Source organism: Thamnophis sirtalis, unplaced genomic scaffold, assembly GCF_051295495.1.
Source record: "Thamnophis sirtalis isolate CommonGarterSnake01/CBP01778 unplaced genomic scaffold, rThaSir2_p1.2 scaffold_2, whole genome shotgun sequence".
NCBI classification, from domain to species: domain Eukaryota; kingdom Metazoa; phylum Chordata; class Lepidosauria; order Squamata; family Natricidae; genus Thamnophis; species Thamnophis sirtalis.
The window spans coordinates 99767561-99786101 of NW_028261382.1; the positions used below are offsets into that span (position 1 = coordinate 99767561).

The following is an 18541-nucleotide window of genomic DNA, read 5'->3' on the forward strand; positions in this document are numbered from 1 at the left end:
AGGGAGGGAGGGAGAAAGGAAGGAAGGAAGGAAGGAAGGAAGGAAAGAAGGAAGGGAGGAAGGAAGGAAGGAAGGAAGGAGAGAGAAGGTAGCAAGAGAAGAAGGGAAAAAGGAGAGAGAGGAAGGAAGGAAAGAAAGGAAGGGTTAAGAAGGAAGGAAAATGAAGAAGAAAAGGAAGGAAAATTGAGAAGGAAGGAAGGAAAGAAGGAAAGGTTAAGAAGGAAGGGAGGGAAGGAAGGAAAGGAAGGAAAATGGAGAAGGAAGGAGGGAAAGAAGGAAAGAAGGAAAGGAAGGAGAAGGAAGGAAAGCGAACAAAAAAAGGAAAATGGAGGAAGGAAGGAAGGAAGGAAACTGGAGAAGGAAAGTTAGGAAACTGGAGAAGGAAGGAAAGAAGGAAAGGAAGGCAAAGAAGAAGGAAGGAAGGGAAAAGGAAAGAAGGAAGGAAGGAAATAATTTCGGATCCATTGAATCCAACTTCTAACTACCATCAAAAGTCTTTGCAACATCCCAAGCCCAGTTGACCACGTACCCTTTTGCCGTGACATTCACAGCAGAGATCAGATACTGGGAGTGTGACCCTCCCTGCCCTTCCTTTCCTTTCTCTCCCCCCCCTTCCCTTACGCTCCCTAACCCAACGGCCATCATCCTCAAGCGTTACGGGGGGGGTGACCTCATCTTCCAACCCTTGGCAGGCCAAGATGACTCAACTCCCCCAGGGAGGGTGCGAGGGCCCGAGTCCCTTTCCCGTGGCCGTTCAGCCCAAGAGGAGCAGCAGGAGGCTGTTGTGAGCCGGATGACTGAATGCCAGCCTGATGCCAGCTTCCTGGCACTCTTTCCGAGACAAAGATAGTCAAAGGCAGGATTCGCGCCGGCGCCCAAAGGAGCAGGAATGTGGATCACGCTGGCTAAGCCTTTATTTTCTTTTCTTTTCCAGAGACCGGTGGGGTGGGGGTGGGGGGGGGTGGGAGAGAAGCTGCTGACCAGCTAGAATTTCACTGTGTTCTTTTCCATCTGCCATGCAGGCACTGAGGCGCCTCTGCCAGCCACCACCCCCCAGCCAATGGCCGGCCGACGCAGGCAGAAAAGCAGGACTGACATCATGGGTCGGAAGGATTTAGCCAGGGCAAATCCTGGCACCAGGCAAGCATATAAAGCCGGGCCCCCTCGGCTCGCCAGGATACACTGCCACCGGCCGCTTCCTTGGGGGGAGATGGACGTCACCATCCACCACCCCTTCTTCCGCAGACGGCTCTTCCCCGGCCCCTCGCCCTGCCGCCTCTCCAGCCAACATTTCGGGGAGCCCACCATGGAATCCGAACTCTTCGCAGGCAGCTGGCCCCTGGGCTCCTTCCTGGCGAGGCCCTTCGCCTTCAGGAACGCCGGGTGGATAGACAGCGGACTCCCCGAGGTAAACCCTTCCCCTCGCGCCGATGCCAGGATGCCTGCAGAGGGCACCTGCTGACCGTTTGAGGGATTTATTACATTAAGGACATTTATGTTGTTGTTGTTGTTAGTTGCAAAGTCATGTCTGATCCATCGCCAGCCCCATGGACAACGTTCCTCCAGGCCTTCCTGTCCTCTACCATCCTCTGGAGTCCATTTAAGCTCATGCCGGCTACTTCAGTGACTCCATCCAGCCATCTCCTTCTCTGCTGTCCCCTTCTTCTTCTTTTGCCCTCCATCGTTCCCAGCATGAGGCTCTTCTCCAGGGAGTCCTTCTTCCTTCTCATTAGGTGGCCAAAGGATTTGAGTTTCCTCTTCAGGATCTGGCCTTCTAAAGAGCAGTCAGGGTGGATCTCCTCTAGGACTGACCGGTTGGATGGCCTTGCAGTCCAAGGGAATCAATGCAGGAGTCTTCTCCAGCACCAGAGTTCAAAGATCTATATATTTACCTTTCATCTTTCTCTCAATGAATATCTCTCTGTCTGTCTGTCTCTCTATTCTATATCATTATCTATCTATCTATCTATCTATCTATCTATCTATCTATCTATCTATCTATCTATCTATCTATCTATCTATCTATCTATCTATTGCCTGTTATCTTTCTCTCAATCAGTGTCCATTCATCCACCCACCACCCATCTATTTATCTATCTATCACCTATCATCTTTCTCTCAATCAATGTCTGTCTGCCTATCTGTCTATCATCTATATATTGTTTTAGTTAGCTGGGAAATCGTGTCTGACCCATCACAACCCCATGGACAACGTTCCTCCAGGCCTTCCTGTCCTCTACCATCCTCTGGAGTCCATTGAAGCTCACACCGACTGCTTCAGTGACTCCATCCAGCCACCTCCTTCTCTGCCGTCCCCTTCTTCTTCTTTTGCCCTCCACCATTCCCATAATGAGGCTCTTCTCCAGGGAGTCCTTCTTCCTTCTCATTAGATGGTCAAAGTCTTTGAGTTCCCTCTTCAGGATCCGGCCTTCTAAAGAGCAGTTAGGTTTGATCTCCTCTAGGACTGACCGGTTGGATGGCCTTGCAGTCCAAGGGGTCTTCTCCAGCACCAGAGTTCAAAGGCCTCCATTCTCTGGCCTTCCTTATGCTCCGACGTTCACAGCCACACACATTTATATGTAGCCGCCCAACTCACTCTCGTTGCCTCCAGGAGCTTACAAATCCCCAATAGAAAACCCAACACACACACACACATACACACACACACACACAGCAACAACAATCAGAGCAGCCACTCGATGGGCTCTGTATCTTCCTCAGCTCCCTTCATTTGGAGCAACTTCCACACGATGGCAAATGTTGTCTATTTTTACAAGGGGTGGAGTCAAACTTTGCAATGAGGCGCACAAACACGCCGGAGTGCTCTGGGTCTAGAATTTCCCAACTTCTGATAAATAGGAAATCTTATTACCTAACCCAAACTTCTTTTGTCGTCAGATGCATTTGGACAACGCTAAGTTTTCCGTCAACCTGGACGTGAAGCATTTCTCGCCGGAGGAGCTGAAGGTCAAGGTTTCGGGGAACGTGATTGAGGTCCAGGGGAAGCACGAGGAGCGGCAGGTTGGTCTCTTCGGGGGATGAGCCCGCTCGGCAGGGCAACAGGAGGGGAACTGGGTTACATTTATATGTCGCCCATCTTGCTCTCCGAAGAGACTCTGGAGAGGCCACGCGGCCAACGTAGCCGCACCTGGCGAGGCTTACAGCAGGGCATGGAGGGAGGCCAAATTAATTGACTTATTGTTTCATTTAACATCAGGGGTAGAGATGAGGTTAATCGTGAAATTGCCCAGGTTCTTTCGGGGTAACTTGTCCAGTTCTCAGGGAGAGGATAGTTCTTAACCCAGCACCCAGAAACCTAAATTGGAAAGCTGAACACAAGAGCTTTTCCACTGTAAGATGCTGCTTATTTTATCTATTTACTAGCCGATAACCCTGTGTTGCCCGGGTATTTATTTATAGGGGGAAAATGTCCGGACCAAACGTAATTTCTAAGGTTGGATTTTCCCCCTTGTGGAGTACTGTGAAGCCATTACCATGGCAACTGCACTCTGCTGCACAGTAGAAGCCATTTGAAGGCACAACAGGCTGTATCTTAACAGAACACACATCCCGAGGGGTGTTAGGGGTGGGTAAGACACCCCCACAGTATTTGTTTCCAGAGAGTAAGTCATCTCTGTACCAAGTTTGGTTGAAATTACTCAAGGCGTTCCAGAGTTATTCTGGAACAAACATACACACAGCCGTTTTTATATAGACAGATTCAAGAATCATTCATTCATCATTCAATAGATTTATATTCTGTCTTTATTACTGTATAAGTAATTCAAAGGAACGGAAATACTTACTACTCCTTCTTCCACCAATTTTTCCCCGTAACAACCATCCTGCGAGGTGGATTGGGCTGAGAGAGGGACTGGCCAAAAACCCATGCAGCTGGCTTTCATGCCTAATGCAGGACTAGAACTCACCATCTCCCAGTGATGGGCCCAAAGTCACCTAGCTGGTTTTCCTCTCCTTTCATGCCTTATGCAGGACTAGAATTCCCCGTCCCCTGGTTTCTAGACCACCATATTTCACCACTGGACCAAACAGGCTCCTGCAGGCCGATTCCCAAACTAACGCCTTTTCTGCCTCTCCCCACGAAGGACGAACATGGCTTCATCGCCCGCGAGTTCAACAGGAAGTACAGAATCCCAGCCGACGTGGACCCCCTCACCATCACCTCCTCCCTCTCCTCGGATGGCGTCCTGACAGTGAACGGACCAAGGAAACTCAAGGAAGTCCCGGAGCGCAGCATCCCCGTCACGCGGGAAGCAACATCGGCCCTCCTCCCAGGACCAAGGAAATGAAGAGACCCTCGGAGACCCCAACCCCCTTTTTTATACACCAAAGAAAGCCTCTCTCTAGGACAGAAACGGCAAAGCGAATCTTCTTCTTTATTTCTCTGTGCAAAGATAGGCACGCGAGCTTTTTTAGTAACAAATAAAACGGGGGGGGGGGGCAGCTTCTCCCCTCAATCTTCACGGCCAGCTGCAATCTTAGCTAAGGCTCGGAGGTCCTGAGTGGGGGGGGGAGGGGGGGTTGAATCCGGCTGTGGAGTTGCGAAGAGAGCCACCCACGAAACTAGGAAGGAACCAGAACGGAAAGGCGAACATGTCGGGAGTCTCCTGGCAGGCATTTCTTTTATTTTAGGAACGGCGGCTCAGGCAACCGCGCTTCTTCTGAACTTGGCGGTGGGGCGAGGAGACCCTCCGGCAGAGATTTCCAGCCCCAGGGGATCCTGGAGCAGCGGCCTACTGCTTGGGCGGCGTCTCCGCTGCTTCCTTGGGCTTCGCTTCGACCAAGGAGCAGGCTGGCCTGCCGTGCGGGGACTCGTAATCGATCATGTAGCACGACCGGGCGGTGGGCTTGATTGGCGGAGGCTCCAGCTCGGGCTGGTGTCCAGGGAACCAGTGGGGCTCTCGCGTCACCCCTAAGAGCAGACAGACAGGACGGAGGAAGGCAAGAGGAAAAGGAAGCATGTCTGTCCGTGTGTATAACAACACTTAGTTTAGTTTAATAACATTTGTATGCCGCCCAATCTCGTGGGACTCCGGGCGGCTAACAATACAATAAATCAAAGAAAAAAAGAAGAAAGAAAAGATAGATATAAAATACAACACATCATGCACTCCATTCTGAGTGGGGCTGGACCATATTTTGAGGTCAACAGCCCCAGACCTGCCGGAACAGCCAGGTTTTAGTGGCTTTACGGAAAGCCGAGAGAGTGGGAAGGGTCCGGATCTCTGCGGGAAGATCGTTCCACAGGGCCGGGGCAGCTACAGAGAAAGACCTCCCCCGGGTAGTCGCCAACCGGCATTGTCTGGTTGACGGTACCCGAAGGAGGCCCAATCTGTGCAATCTTATAGGTTGTTGGGAGGTGTGTGGCAGGAGGCGGTCCCGTAGGTATCCAGGTCCCAAGCCATGTAGGGCTTTAAAGGTAACGACCAGCACCTTGAAGCGCGTTCGGAGACCGATGGGAAGCCAGTGCAGCTCGCGGAGGATAACCCACACACTGTAAAACCCACATCCTATTAAAGTTTAAAGTTTAAAGGGTCTCAGATCAGAGTCAATCAATATCCCAAGCAAAGACTTGGGGGCAATGGTGAAATTCAAATTCATCGAGACCCTTTGGGATCTCTTAGCTCACATGCTACCGGCACTTGTATCTGTCTTATTTTGACTTTTCTGCTACCCTGTTTCTCTCAAAATAAGCCCTCCCCTGATAATAAGCCCTCCGCGAAAATATTGCAACACAGCAGCAGCCATGCGGTGACCACGCTCACCCCCTCCTGCACCTCAAAAATAATAAGTCCTCCCCGAAAATAAGGCCAAGCGCTTATTTTCGGGGAAACCCGGTAGGAATATATATATATATTTGGGTGTACCAGGGGTTGTGACACTAAATACATATCTATTTCCCTGGCTCAGCTGATAAAGGAGGAGAACCTTGTGGCTTAGTGGTTAACACATCTGCCTAAGATGTAATACAGCACAGGTTCTAATCCCAGTAAGGGTATGGCTAGCTGATGAGAGCTAAATAGCTTGAAATAGATCTATTCTAGCCTCCCTTTATTTATTTATCAGCACAAATACAACACAAATGTAACACAGGCAACAGTAAAAATATTGGGTTTATGTCTGGATTGTCTCTTGTGACGAGCCGATAGACAGAGAATGGAAGCAGTTAGCTTCCTCCATATTTGGGCATACCAGGGGTTGTGACACTAAATACATATACATACATACATACATACATACATACATACATACATACATACATACTGGTTTCCCTGAAAATAAGGGTCTTATTTTATATTTTATTTTACACACACACACACACCCTTGCTCTCCCAGCTGTGTGTTTTCTATCTGCGTGTTAGTTCTGTGCACCTACTTCTTAATCTGCGAGGCTTTTCCTTGGAATAGTCTGTTGCGTAGGTGGACTCGAAATAGTGAGTGTACTGCAAGGCAAAAGGCGGGGTCAGTTGTGCACGCTTCATCCCAAAGCCCCCTGCGCTTCACTCAAGCAAGCCCAGCCTTCGAGCAAAGGGGGCTTTCTCCCCAAAGCAAACCGTGACTCACAGAACAACAGCGGGAAACGAGGAGCGTGATGCGATCCCCTCCCAATTCCTAAACTCAGAGGTCAGTCTTGTGAGGCTCAATTAGTTTGCAGCAAAACAAAAAATACACCGTTTACCCAAAAATAAGACCTCCCCGGATAATAAGCCCAATCGGGCTTTTGAGGGCATGTGTGATAGGTGAGGCTGAAAGAGAACTCACACAGCACAAAATCTTAAGTGTGGATTTTCCGGGTTTTACACGACGGTCATTCGTGAAGGCCATCTGCAGTGGTTTGAAAAACCAAGAGATTATTCAACAAACCATCCTTTGGAACAAGTGTTGGGTGGGTGCAAATGCGTGAACGCAGCTGCTGCCTGCCCCCCAAGGCTACGCAGAGTTATCACCCCTGACCAAAAAAGGAACACACATCTCATCCTATGTTGAAATCTGAATGCTGAGCTTCAGATTTTTGCAAATTATAAAACGCCCTTTAGCCCTGGTGATGTTCCCTAGCTGGGTCAGGAAATGTCTGCAAGAAAACAACCAGGCTCAGAATCCACCAAGGACCCAACCATCCTCCTCCTCCTCCTCCTCCTCCTCCTCCTCCTCCTCCTCCTCCTCCTCCTCCTCCTCCTCCTCCTCCTCCTCCTCCTCCCCATGAACCCCACTTCCTTCTAGCACTGATGATTTACTTAGTTTGGCAATGAAATGTCTGCATGAAAACAACTAAGATCAGATGGCACCAAGGACCCCACAGTCCTCCTCCTCCTCCTCCCCCACTCCACCTCTCCTTCTTCTCCTCCACTCCCCAAACCCCTCTCTCTTCTGGCACTGATGGTGTTATCTAGTTGGGTCATGAAACGTCTGCAAGAAAACCACCAAGCTCAGAGAGCACCAAGCACCCAACACTTCTCCTCCTCCCCTCCCCAAATTCCATTCCCTTCTAGCACTGATGATGTTCCCTAGCTGGGTCATGAAACGTCTGCAAGAAAACTACCAAACTCAGAGAGCACCGAGGACTCCCTGAAGAGCTATAAGCCCCCCCCAAAAAACCTTGATAACTAGCCACGTCTCTTTCCGTGGCCAGAGTCCCGTCCCAAGAGAGCCTGACCTGGGAAGGGAGAGGTTTGAGCTGCCTCCTTTTCTGGATGTCGTAACGCTCCTCGTTCCAGTTCCCCAGGAGGGTCGGGCTGGTGTACATGTCCTCGTTGGTGGTGCACCGCCAGCCATACTGGAAGAACTTGGACGTGCTGTTCCAGTCGGTCCACACTTCCCCGTGGCCGTCCGCGTGGAGCAAGCAGCCATGAAGAGGGTTAAAGAAGCACGAGAGGGACATGTCCTGGAGGGAGACAGGAAAACAGGCCAAGGGCTGCACAGAAAACCAAGGAACCCCTCGCAAGCGGTCCTCAACTTCCGGGCATTCGTTTAACAGCCACTCAGAGTTACAACAAGCCCCCCCCCCCCACAAAGTGACGTATGACCGGTCCTTGCATTTACAGCCAGTCACCTGGTCTACTGAATTCGAGTCCTTGGCAACCACCACGTGCAGGCCGTCCTCAGCGTACGACCCCAAAATTTCTATTGTTAAGTGAGACATCGGTTTTGCTCCATTTTACGACTTTTCTTGAAACAGTTGTTAAACGAATCACTACAGTTGATAAGTTAGTAACCCGAATGTTTCCTCCCCCCAAGTTTTTTTTATTTTTTACATATCAGTGTGTGAGTATCTGAGTATCACATAAGAGCCGAGGTGGCGCACTGGTTAAATGCAGCACTGCAGGCTACTTCAGCTGACTGCAGTTTTGCAGTTCAGCGGTTCTAATCTCACCGGCTGAAGGTTGACTCAGCCTTCCGTCCTTCCGAGGTGGGTAAAATGAGGACCCGGATTGTTGTTGGGGGCGATATGCTGACTCTGTAAACCGCTTAGAGAGGGCTGAAAGCCCTATGAAGCGGTATATAAGTCTTACTGCTATAGCTAGTAATAATACACATCCTTATATTAAATGTTAATCTTTTGTTGTTTACTTATTCAATATTTCAACATGCTATTTTTGTACCGATCACCCTACCTGAATTATCATACCTTTTGATGTGAATAAAATATTACCAATCACATCTGTTCCATCTGACAAACTTCTATAACCAACATTAACACCAGCATTTATCTTGCATTGAGATCTTCCATTATTGCTTATTCAGCTTCTTATTTGATTATTCAATATATTGTTTTTATATCAATCACTATATTCTACGTAACACAGCTGAAATATTATTAATCATATGTTAATTACATTTAGCATACCTATGCATATTTATATTGAATTATCATTTTTCATTTAGTCAGAAATTCTATGCATTCTTTTAATGCTTAGTCCCCATATTGTTTAAATTATTAACCCGGTTGGTAAGTGAACCGGGCTTCCCCATCGACGTCGCTCGTCAGGAGGTCGCAGAAGCGGATTGTGTGACCCCCCACGACACTGCGACCGTCGTTAAGTATGAACCCGCTCCCCCAAGCACCTGAATTTTGATCACGTGATCGCGGCAAAACGCTGCAAAGGATGTAAGTTTGAGAAATGGTCGTAAGCCACATTTTTTCAGTGCCGCTGGAACTTGAAACGGTCACTAAACGAACTGTCGTAAGTCGAGGACTTATCTGTATTTGCCCCATTTGCAACGTCAGGTCCTTTGAGAGCCATTTTAATCCAGAGTAGCAAATGGATGGCCAAGAGAATAATCAAAAGGGGAAAAAAAGGGAATTTTTTTCCCCCCAATATTTTCAACCTGGAACGGTGAGAAATCCGGATGTTCGGCAGCCGGAAATACCTCGGAGTCCGAACTCGTGGTGGTGACATTGGAACTACTGGTCTCGTCCAAATCCCACATTTTCTAGCTACTTCCCCCCTTTCTCAATTGGAAGATCTCAGAAAAATGGAAGATCTCTGTAACCTGGGTGCGAAAGCTGTCGATGGATTTTAAAAGTGCCAAGGGTTTTGCTGCGATGGGGACCTGGGGCAAGTCAGCCCCCCCCCACCCAAAAAACCCTCCTAATTTGCTTAGTTTGTGATGTAATCTCCTGATCATTGGGGAGGGCTGAAGTCACTGTCCTGTTGGGATGAGAGGCTTTCATCCCAAACTGCATCTTGCCAAGGGAGGTGGGCAACCAAATGCTTTGGTCCCTTTGCCCACCAGCTGGCATGACTAAGTCCCCGTTTCTGTTCTGCCTGAGTCTTCATGTTGTTGTTTTTTAAATTTATTTATTTGGTGTTTTTTTGGCCATGTTAGTGTAGTGCCTGTCAGAGGTGGAGACTATGAATGTTGTGTATTTTAAATTGTTGTTTGTCTATTTGTCTATTTATCCCCTTCGTTTGTTTATTGTAAGCCGCCCGGAGTCCTTCGGGAGTGGGCGGCATACAAGACCAATAAAACTAAATTAAACTAAACTAAACTAAGACCCTTTGGAAGTTGCATTTCATTTTAATGCACGCCGATTAGGGTACATTTCAAGGGACAATAAAGATATTTTAAGACTTGTTGCCTTTCTCTTGCCCGTCCTCCATGAGTGAAGAGGCGTCTAAGTGGGCTCTAGCTGTCCCTGGGTTAAAGTGGTCAAAGGCAGGGAGTGGGAAGAGAGGGGGGGTATGAGAGGGGCAGCAATGTGGCCAGCTACCGTCTTCCCTCTTGCTGATGGGGAGGGGGCACAAACGTCCCACAGGCACCCCCAGACAGCCGATTTCATGCGCTACTTTCAGTCAGAGAGTAGCTCAAACTACCATTATAATTTACTCGGAATAAGATACGCTTTGAGGGGTTTCTTTCATATAGTGTAATTTCTTTTTTAAACGTAGGCTGGCCACACTTGTTTTGATTTTGCAGACACGGAGAGGGTCTTAGGGAAGCCCCCGGGACCCTTGGGCCATGCTATAAGCAGCACCAACTTAGAAGAACCCTGTATCCTACCCTGCATTCCTCGGAAAAGGTTGGACTAAATGCTCTCTAGAGGTACCGTCCCACTGTAAAAGCCCTTTCCCTCCCTTCCTGTTTTTTCCTTCATTCTTTTCTTTCTCTCTCTCTCCTTCCTTCTCTTTCCCTCCCTTCCCTCTTCCTTTCTTCTCTACTTTTCCTTCCTTCTTTCTTCCTTTCTTCTTCCTTTCTTTTTCTCTCCTCCCTTCTTTCCCTCCCTTCCTTATTTCCTTCCTTCTCTTTCTACTTTTCCTTCCTTCCTTCTTCCCTTCTTCCTTCCTTCCTTTTCTTTCTTTCTCTCTACCTCCTTCTCTTTCCCTCCCTTCCTTATTTCCTTCCTTCCCTTTCTACTTTTCCTTCCTTCTTCCCTTCTTCTTTCCTTTTCTTTCTCTTTCTCTCTCTCTCCTTCTCTTTCCCTCCCTCACTTCCTTCCTTCCCTTTTTCCTCCCTCCCTCCTTTCCTTGTTTTTCTTTCTTTCTCTCTCCCTTCTTTCTACTTTTCCTCCCTCCCTTCTTTATTTCCCTACCTCGCTCTTTCTATCCCTTCTCTTTTTGTCCCTCCCTTCTTTATGCCCTTCTTTATTTCCTTCCTTCCTTTTTTTTTGATAAAAGAAACCATGCTTTGCCCAGCTTTCAGGCATTTTGCCCCTCCCCCTCCTTTTTCTTTTCTTTTCTTTTTTAAAAGCAGGTTTTTCTTCAACGGGTGGCCTGATTTGAGCTAAGTGGCCTTTGGCTGTCCTCTCCAGCTAGGCAGGCTTACATTGGGTCCCCCTCCCCAATGGGGAAAAATGAGGGAAAAAAGAGAGACGATAGACTGCTGCTGAACCTGGAGGCTCCACCACCCACCAGGCTACCGTCTCAGCCCTTCCCAAGAAGTGACAGGCCCGAAAAACGACCCTCTAACAGCTGCAAGGAAAGAAATAATTGCCCCCATCAACCCCCCCCCCCCAAATACCTGCCCAAGACGCCCCCGCCGCCAAAAAAAACCTCGGGGGGGAGGAAAACACGAAAGGGGCGGGGCAGGAGCGAAGGAGTGGAGCCGTTCCTATGGCAACCGCAGAAAGCCGCGCGGCAGGAAGAAGGCGGGGAGGGCGCCGCTCGCGCCGGAAGTGACGCGCAAAACGGTCGACCGCGCTTCGGGAGCCCCTTGGGAGGGGCGGGGCTAGGAAGGGGGAGGAGGGAGCGAGCGGGGAAGTTTGGGGTAGTTTTGCAGTATTTTTTTTAATCCTTTTTCCCCCTCCCCTTTTCTTGGATTTGTTTTATAAATTGGTCAGAAGGGAATTTGGGAAGGGGGGATAAAAATAGACAAAAATAGGCACCTGCTGGCTGTGGGTGCCGTACCCATCATCCCCAGCCAGGTGTCAGCCTGTCCTTTTCTTTCCTCTCCCAATGAATATAACAGTGGTAAGAATAGTAATGTAATATATTACAATAATATAGTAATATAATATATTACAATAATATAATATATCACACCCCGGGGTGTGGTTTGAAAGAGAGCAGTGGAATGAAACCATAGGTTGATAGGGCTGGAAGGGACCTTGGAGGTCATCTAGTCCAACCCCCTCTGCCCAAGGCAGGAGGCCTCATATATTCTGGATAAATTATCCAGGGTTTTTTTTTTTCTTCTTGAAAATCTCCAGCGATGGAGCGACCACAATTCGGGGAGGCAAACTGTTCCCTTGATTGATTGTTCTCGCTCTCAGGGAATTATTCCTCAGTTCCATTTCCCTGCATTTCCCTTTGATCAGCTTCCACCTGTTGCTTCTTGTGCAAAAAACAACCTGGACTGTGACAGTTTTACCTCCTTGGTTTCACTCCTGCAGCATCCTTGGGAGGTAGTTTATAGGCAGAAAGCCAGGATCTTTTCTCTAATCCATCAGGAGGTGCTTCCTGCATGTTTGGGGGGCACAGCTCCCCAGTTTGCAAGCCATTGGCTACGCTGGCTGGTGCTGAGTGAAGCTTAGTTGTTTCTCTGCTATAGAACAAGGGATCTGGTGGAGCTTGCAGCTCCTTATTTCCTGTTCCGAAAATGATTCAACCGATTGCCTCAGGAGCAACAGACTAAAGGAGCAGAATCCCCTGAAGTCTTCTACAATCCAAATTCTGGCATTTGTCCCTGATCGTTTTCCTCCATGCAGCGTCAACTGGCACGTTTCCTCCTGGTTGGGGAAGGAAATTTTTCCTTCTCAGTCTATCTGTACAAAGCAAGAGGCTGTGACACTCATATTATTGCCACCTGCTACGGTAGTGAAGAGTCTATATCTGAACAAGCTTTCACCAAATCCAACGTACAGTTTCTGAGAGACAAAGGTAAACAATCTGTGGGGGGGAAGCAGTGTTGTTGTTGTTGTTATAAACTTTTATTCATTAAACATGAAACTCAACTCAACCGAACATTTAAAAATGCATCACAAATATCATTGACTGGCACTGATGGTTGATACAGATTGCTGCCAGAATCCTAGGTATCAACTAAGTTACCTTCTTAAAATATATGACGTTCCGAGTAGCACAGTTTTTTTGCAGTTCCGCTGGTGGGAACTGCAATTTCTTGACGTATTTTATAAAATTCTTGGACATGGTACCAAGTCCTCCGATGACAAAGGGTATCACTGTTAGATGTTTCATCCATAATCGCGTATTGTTGTTGTTGTTGTTGCATTTTTGTTATCCTTATATTTTGTTTATCCGGGGGAAAAAATGAAGTGTTAAACTGTGCATTATTATTCTTTTTAATAATCCAGGTGCCGAAGTCTACTTTTCTGTCAACTGCACAAAACTGAAGGAATACTTCTTGCCAGCTACGAGGGATTTTGACCGTATTTATTTCAATTTCCCCCACTGTGGGAAAAAGGGTGGAATAAAAAAGAACAGGGAGCTTCTTGCCAAGTTTTTCTACAGGTGAGAGAAAGCAAGATTTGTTTGTTTGTTTGTTTATTATATTTATATGCTGCCATTTTCCCCCCGAAGGGGACTCAGGGCGGCTCACAACTCAAACCAGGGAAGGGGGATACAGACAAAAAATTAAAAAACGAAACATAACAATGCATAATTTAAAACACACAACAGTCATACCATTCGAGACGGGGGCAACAGCTCTTTAGCCCCAGGCCTGTCGGAACAGCCAGGTTTTAAGGGCTTTGCGGAAGGCCTGGAGGGTGGTGAGTGGTGGACTGCATAATTTTTCCTGGTTCCATGTGTGTGCCTGTTTCAAGGCCATTATGTTTTGCATTAGAAGCCTCAAAATATAGATGTCAGGAAAATAGAGCTACCTTTTGAACTTCCCTGCAGACACATCTTTGTTAATCTTAAGAGCTTTGTGTAAAGAGCTGCTGGATTGGCCATGGTATGGGCAGAAGAAATATAACTGAGGATTCCTATGACTTTCGTTCTTCCCTGTATGCACTGTAGGTTTACCGGTCCACAATAGAAAGCGTCCTCACTCATTGCATTAGAGAGCCGAGGTGGCGCAGTGGTTAAATGCAGCACTGCAGGCTACTTCAGTTGACTGCAGTTCTGCAGTTCGGCTGTTCAAATCTCACCGGCTCAGGGTTGACTCAGCCTTCCATCCTTCCGAGGTGGGTGAAATGAGGATCCAGACTGTGGGGGCGATATGCTGACTCTGTAAACCGCTTAGAGAGGGCTGAAAGCCCTGTGAAGCGGTATATAAGTCTAATTGCTATTGCTATTATGGTGTGATACCCCGGCTTGACAGCTGCAGATACAAAGACATTACAGAGTGTGGTGAGCACAGCACAAAGTGTTGCGGGCTGTCCCTTGATACCACTAGACAACATTGCTAGGGCTCCCTGCCTTAGAAGAGTGAGGAAAATCCTCAGGGCTGACTCACACCCTGGTCAGCCCCTCTTTATTTTCCTGCCATCTGGAAGGAGATAGAGAAGCAGAGGCTCAGCCAATCTCACCGTACACATGTTGTACTCTGACAATAAAGGTTTGAAACCTCTTGACAGCAAAGGTTTTTATGCAAGACAATGTTTCCGAAGTTTGCTGAAAAGACTCCTTTGGAGCTGTTTTCCCTTCTTCTGAGAAGGACAGTTTGCTGCATTAGCTCCGTGACAATGACACCCCTCTTTTTGTGTGTGTGTGTGTTCCAGCTGTGCAGATGTTCTGGCAGAGAAAGGAGACGTCCACGTGGCACTTTGCAAAGGGCAAGGGGGCACCCCTGCAGACCTGCCGGTGCGTGAGTGGCACAACAGCTGGCAAGTTGCAGAGATGGCAGCAGAAGCAGGATTTATCTTGAGCGGCATCGAGCCATTTAATATCAGAGATGTCGACGGATATCAAAGTACAGGCTACAGGTAAGCTGTGGTTGATCTTATGCCAGGTGCCATGTTGCCCAAGAAAGGGCTTTTGCATCATGCAAATTCTGTGGGTGAGAACTGCACATACAGGATTAATCTCTTATAAAACTAGTATGTCCCATATTTAAATTTCTATTACCTCTAGCACAGAAGATTTATGGCCCTGTTGATTCTCGGGCCTTTGTGGGAGGCAAATTTATTAAAGGAACAGGTTAAATACACCAAGCGACTTAGAGGAAGAGTGGGAAGTAGAGGAGAGAAGAAAGATAGGAAGAGAGGGACAGGAGAGAGGGTGAGGGGGGGAAGATGAGGTGTATAAGGAGGAGTGGTAAGGGGAGAGAGGAGAAGGAGAAAGGAAGGGGAAGTAGAGTAGAAAATGATGGAGGGAAGACAGGATGTAGGAGAGTGGGAAGCAGAGGAGAGAAGAAAGATAGGAAGAGAGGGACAGGAGAGGGTGAGGGGGGAAGATGAGGTGTATAAGGAGGAGTGGTAAGGGGAGAGAGGAGAAGGAGAAAGGAAGGGGAAGTAGAGTAGAAAATGATGGAGGGAAGACAGAATGTAGAAAGGGGGAGGAGAGAGGGGGAAGAAAGTGTCGGATAAGGTATAAATATGGTGTATGTAGAGCAGAAGAGCCAATAACTGGGGTTTTCTTTTTATTGTTTTGGTAGTTGATGGTGAGATGAATTGATGTAATTACTTAATAATACAACATGATATTGACTGTGTAATAGCATACATGTGATTATATGCTATGAAAATGGAAAATAAAACTTTCTATGAAAAAAAAAAGCACAGATTCTTCTGCCTCCAAACTTAATCGGCTTTCTTCCTAGGAATCGGGATAAATCTTTCTGCCTAGAAGGCGCTCTGAATCACATATTCACCCGGAGTGCGCCATTTCTGCCTTCTCAACCTTCGGTTTGCAAAATGGAGCTGGAAGGCGAATCGGTCTCCTGCCAAATCCCACAGATGTTCCTAGAGAAGATAAGCAGGTATGCAGCTGCATTTCCAGATCCTTGGAGTCTGATCTCTGCCTAATGTAATCAGTTTGGCTAATGGGCGTGCTCTTAAAGGGAACATTTAAGGGGATCTACATTTCCTTTGGAATCCAGATGCCTTTTGGACTGATATCTGAGCAACTGGAATAATACTAACGAATAGGCTAAAAAAAATCGTAACACACTTCACATTCACTGCTCCCATCAGTAATTTGCTGTTTTTGAAAGTACAATGTCTGAGGTTACTGGCTTGCCTTGTTTAATACTGCTTTCTTCCTAATATTTTTATAACCTGAACTAGGAACCACTTAGGTATTCATTCGAAGCATCCCGTGAGAACTATAAATGAAAAACTAATCGATGGCCTCGGCAGATCGTTCGCAGTTCAGAAGGCAAATTCTTCCTTTCCTTTGGTATTCAAAGACAGAACTGCTTCTCTTTCATCGGACGCCTTTTGGATGGTTCCTGTCGCCAAAAGTCACCCTGAAATTAAGTTTTTAGCTTCCAGAAGGGATCCTGGAACGGATGAGGACCAGGATTTGAGTTGGACCTTAGGACAATATTATCTTCGGCCTTCCCTGTTGGTTTTTCTCCATTCTATTGTAAAGCAGAGAGATTTTCCTCCTCGGAGTTTGTTGGCCTTCAGTGGACTGGCTTTTAAAAAATGCAAAATTTCTGTCCACGTGCCGCCTATTTTTCACGAGGCCCTCTTCATCTGCGCAGTTCAGGAAGATGGAGAAGGCGCGCAGCTCCTGGTGGAAAGCCTCATGGCCACATTAAACTCTTTACTCCCATCATCGGAGGTTAAACTGGACTCCCTGAACCAGGAGCCAGAAATCAGTCAGCAGGATATCTTTCTACCTTCTTACGGGCCGTTTCTGCTCAACCCAAAATACGCCGTGTCTGTGAGCTGCCAGGGCTTTGATTCCAACCCAAAGGAATTTCGCGTCGGGACAATAAGTACCGTTCAGTGGCAGGCGTCAAGCGTTCACCAAAACGCGCTTTGCGTTTCTTTGAACCTCGATCTTCTGGCCATGTGCGCCTGCGGCATTTTTGACTGGCGGATGCTCTGGACTTCGGACGAGCGTTTCGCGGGCCAGTTTTCGGGGGGCCGTTTAGGCGTTTTCCAGAACTTTTCCCTCCACCCGCCAGCCTACGGGCACAACATCAGCTTCTGGCTTCTGGAGGAAGAAACCTTCCGTGAAATCCAGCTCCACACCATTGCCAGGTGTGTGTCTTTGGAGACGGTTGTGTCTATCCAGCTGCTGGACCGTTATCGGCACCCGCGCGCGCCACACGCCACCAGCCTGTGCTACAGGCTCACCTACCAGTCTTGCGATAAGGCGCTCTCTCGCCCCCAGGCGGCGGCCATGCAGATGTCCCTTAGGGAGGAGCTGCAGCGTCGCCTCCGGGTGGTTGTTAGGTAGGAGAACCAGAAGGAGAATTGAATTGAATTTATTGAATTTCTATGCCGCCCTTTTCCCCAAAGGGGACTCAGGGCGGCTCACAATCCAAGTCAAGGGGTGGGTGGGGTACAAATAAGGAATAAAAAAGACGAACAGAACAATACACAATTTAAAAGCACACAACAACCATACCATTCGAGGGGGGACAAAAGCTCTTTAGCCCCAGGCCTGTCGGAACAGCCAGGTTTTAAGGGCTATGTGGAAGGCCTGGAGGGTGGTGAGGGTCCGAATCTCCACGGGGAGCTCGTTCCAGAGGGTCGGAGCAGCCACAGAGAAGGCTCTCCTCCGGGTAGTCGCCAGTCGGCATTGGCCGGCGGATGGAATTCGGAGGAGGCCTAATCTGTGGGATCTGATCGGTCTATTGGAGGTGATTGGCAGCAGGCGGTCTCTCAAGTACCCAGGTCCAATACCATGAAGGGCTTTATAAGTGACGACTAGCGCCTTGAAGCGTATCCGGAGACCAATAGGCAGCCAGTGCAGCTCGCGGAGGATAGGTGTAACGTGGGTGAACCGAGGTGCACCCACAATCGCTCGCGCGGCTGCATTCTGGACGAGTTGTAGTCTCCGAATACTCTTCAAAGGCTGCCCCATGTAGAGCACGGACTTGGCGGGGCCAGTGGTGCGGGCGAAAGAGGAGGGTGGGGGAGGTGCGTTGGATGTGTTGGCCGCCTCGAGTTATTTATAAAAATAATAGAGCTGGAATTTAAATAAAATAAGATAAAAACAGTTTCCCCAAGGAGCAAGCTTTATTTATTTACTTATGGAACGTATTTATTAGTGATGGAAGAAACGTCCTTCTGGGTTCAGCTCCAAGTGGGGGAAAAGATACTGGAAACATGGAGGCTGCTTGGAAAGATGGTTTTAATGGTGGACAGGGTCCCATGGCTTGAGCTCCTGAACAGAAAAGGGGGATCAGAGGCTTCCAGATGTTGAATGAAGAAGAAAAGAGAAGCCGAGATGCTGAAAGTCCCTGGTTTTATCCCCACTCTGGCCTTTGATCTTCATCTTGCATTCTGATTGGTTGTCAGACTCCCAGGGGGCATGCAGGGGCAACTCTCTAGGCTGTGAGTCCATGTTTGGCTGAGCCTGGCTTCTTCCCAGGTGCCCTGTGGTGAGATGGGTGAAGGGCTCATACTATCAGGCCTTAATCCCATCACCCTGGAGCTGAAGGGGGGAGGTCTTTGTTATGTGGAATAGACTGGCTCAGGCCTTTTTATAGTATAGTA

The 18541-nt window shown here is 48.1% G+C and overlaps 3 protein-coding genes across 4 annotated transcripts; 2 read left to right on the forward strand and 1 right to left on the reverse strand.

Annotated features, from left to right (window-relative positions):
* Positions 1–1033: 1033 nt before the first annotated feature.
* Positions 1034–4453, forward strand: CRYAB (crystallin alpha B). The gene is made up of 3 exons (XM_087706525.1): positions 1034–1408; positions 2899–3021; positions 4107–4453. The coding sequence occupies exons 1-3, from the start codon at positions 1061–1063 to the stop codon at positions 4308–4310; spliced, it is 675 nt and encodes a 224-aa protein (XP_087562651.1). The 5' UTR covers positions 1034–1060; the 3' UTR covers positions 4311–4453.
* A 3-nt stretch (positions 4454–4456) lies between these two features.
* CFAP68 (cilia and flagella associated protein 68) lies at positions 4457–11596 on the reverse strand. 2 transcript variants are annotated; one of them, XM_014055532.2, is made up of 4 exons: positions 11482–11596; positions 7676–7903; positions 6398–6464; positions 4459–4933 (listed from the first exon to the last, which is right to left on the reverse strand). In XM_014055532.2, exons 2-4 carry the CDS (start codon positions 7898–7900, stop codon positions 4755–4757), a joined length of 471 nt encoding a protein of 156 aa, XP_013911007.1. In that variant the 5' UTR covers positions 7901–7903; positions 11482–11596; the 3' UTR covers positions 4459–4754. The 2 variants fall into 2 exon arrangements, with proteins under 2 accessions (XP_087562649.1, XP_013911007.1); XM_087706523.1 differs by lacking the exon at positions 11482–11596 and having other exon boundaries at positions 4457–4933; positions 7676–8246.
* Positions 11597–11766: 170 nt separating this feature from the next.
* Positions 11767–18039, forward strand: FDXACB1 (ferredoxin-fold anticodon binding domain containing 1). Its single transcript, XM_087706526.1, has 5 exons — positions 11767–12839; positions 13274–13430; positions 14645–14848; positions 15685–15843; positions 16151–18039. Exons 1-5 carry the CDS (start codon positions 12662–12664, stop codon positions 17274–17276), a joined length of 1824 nt encoding a protein of 607 aa, XP_087562652.1. The 5' UTR covers positions 11767–12661; the 3' UTR covers positions 17277–18039.
* The last annotated feature ends 502 nt before the right edge of the window (positions 18040–18541 follow it).

What these genes read in the sequence shown, in the direction of transcription:
- CRYAB (XM_087706525.1), top strand. Translation starts at nt 1,061, where the DNA reads ATGGCCGGCCGACGCAGGCAGAAAAGCAGGACTGACATCATGGGTCGG. An exon ending in TAGACAGCGGACTCCCCGAG is followed by an intron (nt 1,409 to 2,898) that starts GTAAACCCTTCC and finishes TTTTGTCGTCAG; the next exon opens with ATGCATTTGGACAACGCTAA. An exon ending in GGAAGCACGAGGAGCGGCAG is followed by an intron (nt 3,022 to 4,106) that starts GTTGGTCTCTTC and finishes CTCCCCACGAAG; the next exon opens with GACGAACATGGCTTCATCGC.
- CFAP68 (XM_087706523.1), bottom strand. Translation starts at nt 8,161, where the DNA reads ATGTCTCACTTAACAATAGAAATTTTGGGGTCGTACGCTGAGGACGGC. An exon ending in TCAAACCTCTCCCTTCCCAG is followed by an intron (nt 6,465 to 7,675) that starts GTCAGGCTCTCT and finishes TTTGCCTTGCAG; the next exon opens with TACACTCACTATTTCGAGTC. An exon ending in AAAGCCTCGCAGATTAAGAA is followed by an intron (nt 4,934 to 6,397) that starts GTAGGTGCACAG and finishes GTCTGCTCTTAG; the next exon opens with GGGTGACGCGAGAGCCCCAC.
- FDXACB1 (XM_087706526.1), top strand. Translation starts at nt 12,662, where the DNA reads ATGCAGCGTCAACTGGCACGTTTCCTCCTGGTTGGGGAAGGAAATTTT. An exon ending in CTTGCCAAGTTTTTCTACAG is followed by an intron (nt 13,431 to 14,644) that starts GTGAGAGAAAGC and finishes TGTGTGTTCCAG; the next exon opens with CTGTGCAGATGTTCTGGCAG. An exon ending in TATCAAAGTACAGGCTACAG is followed by an intron (nt 14,849 to 15,684) that starts GTAAGCTGTGGT and finishes CTTTCTTCCTAG; the next exon opens with GAATCGGGATAAATCTTTCT.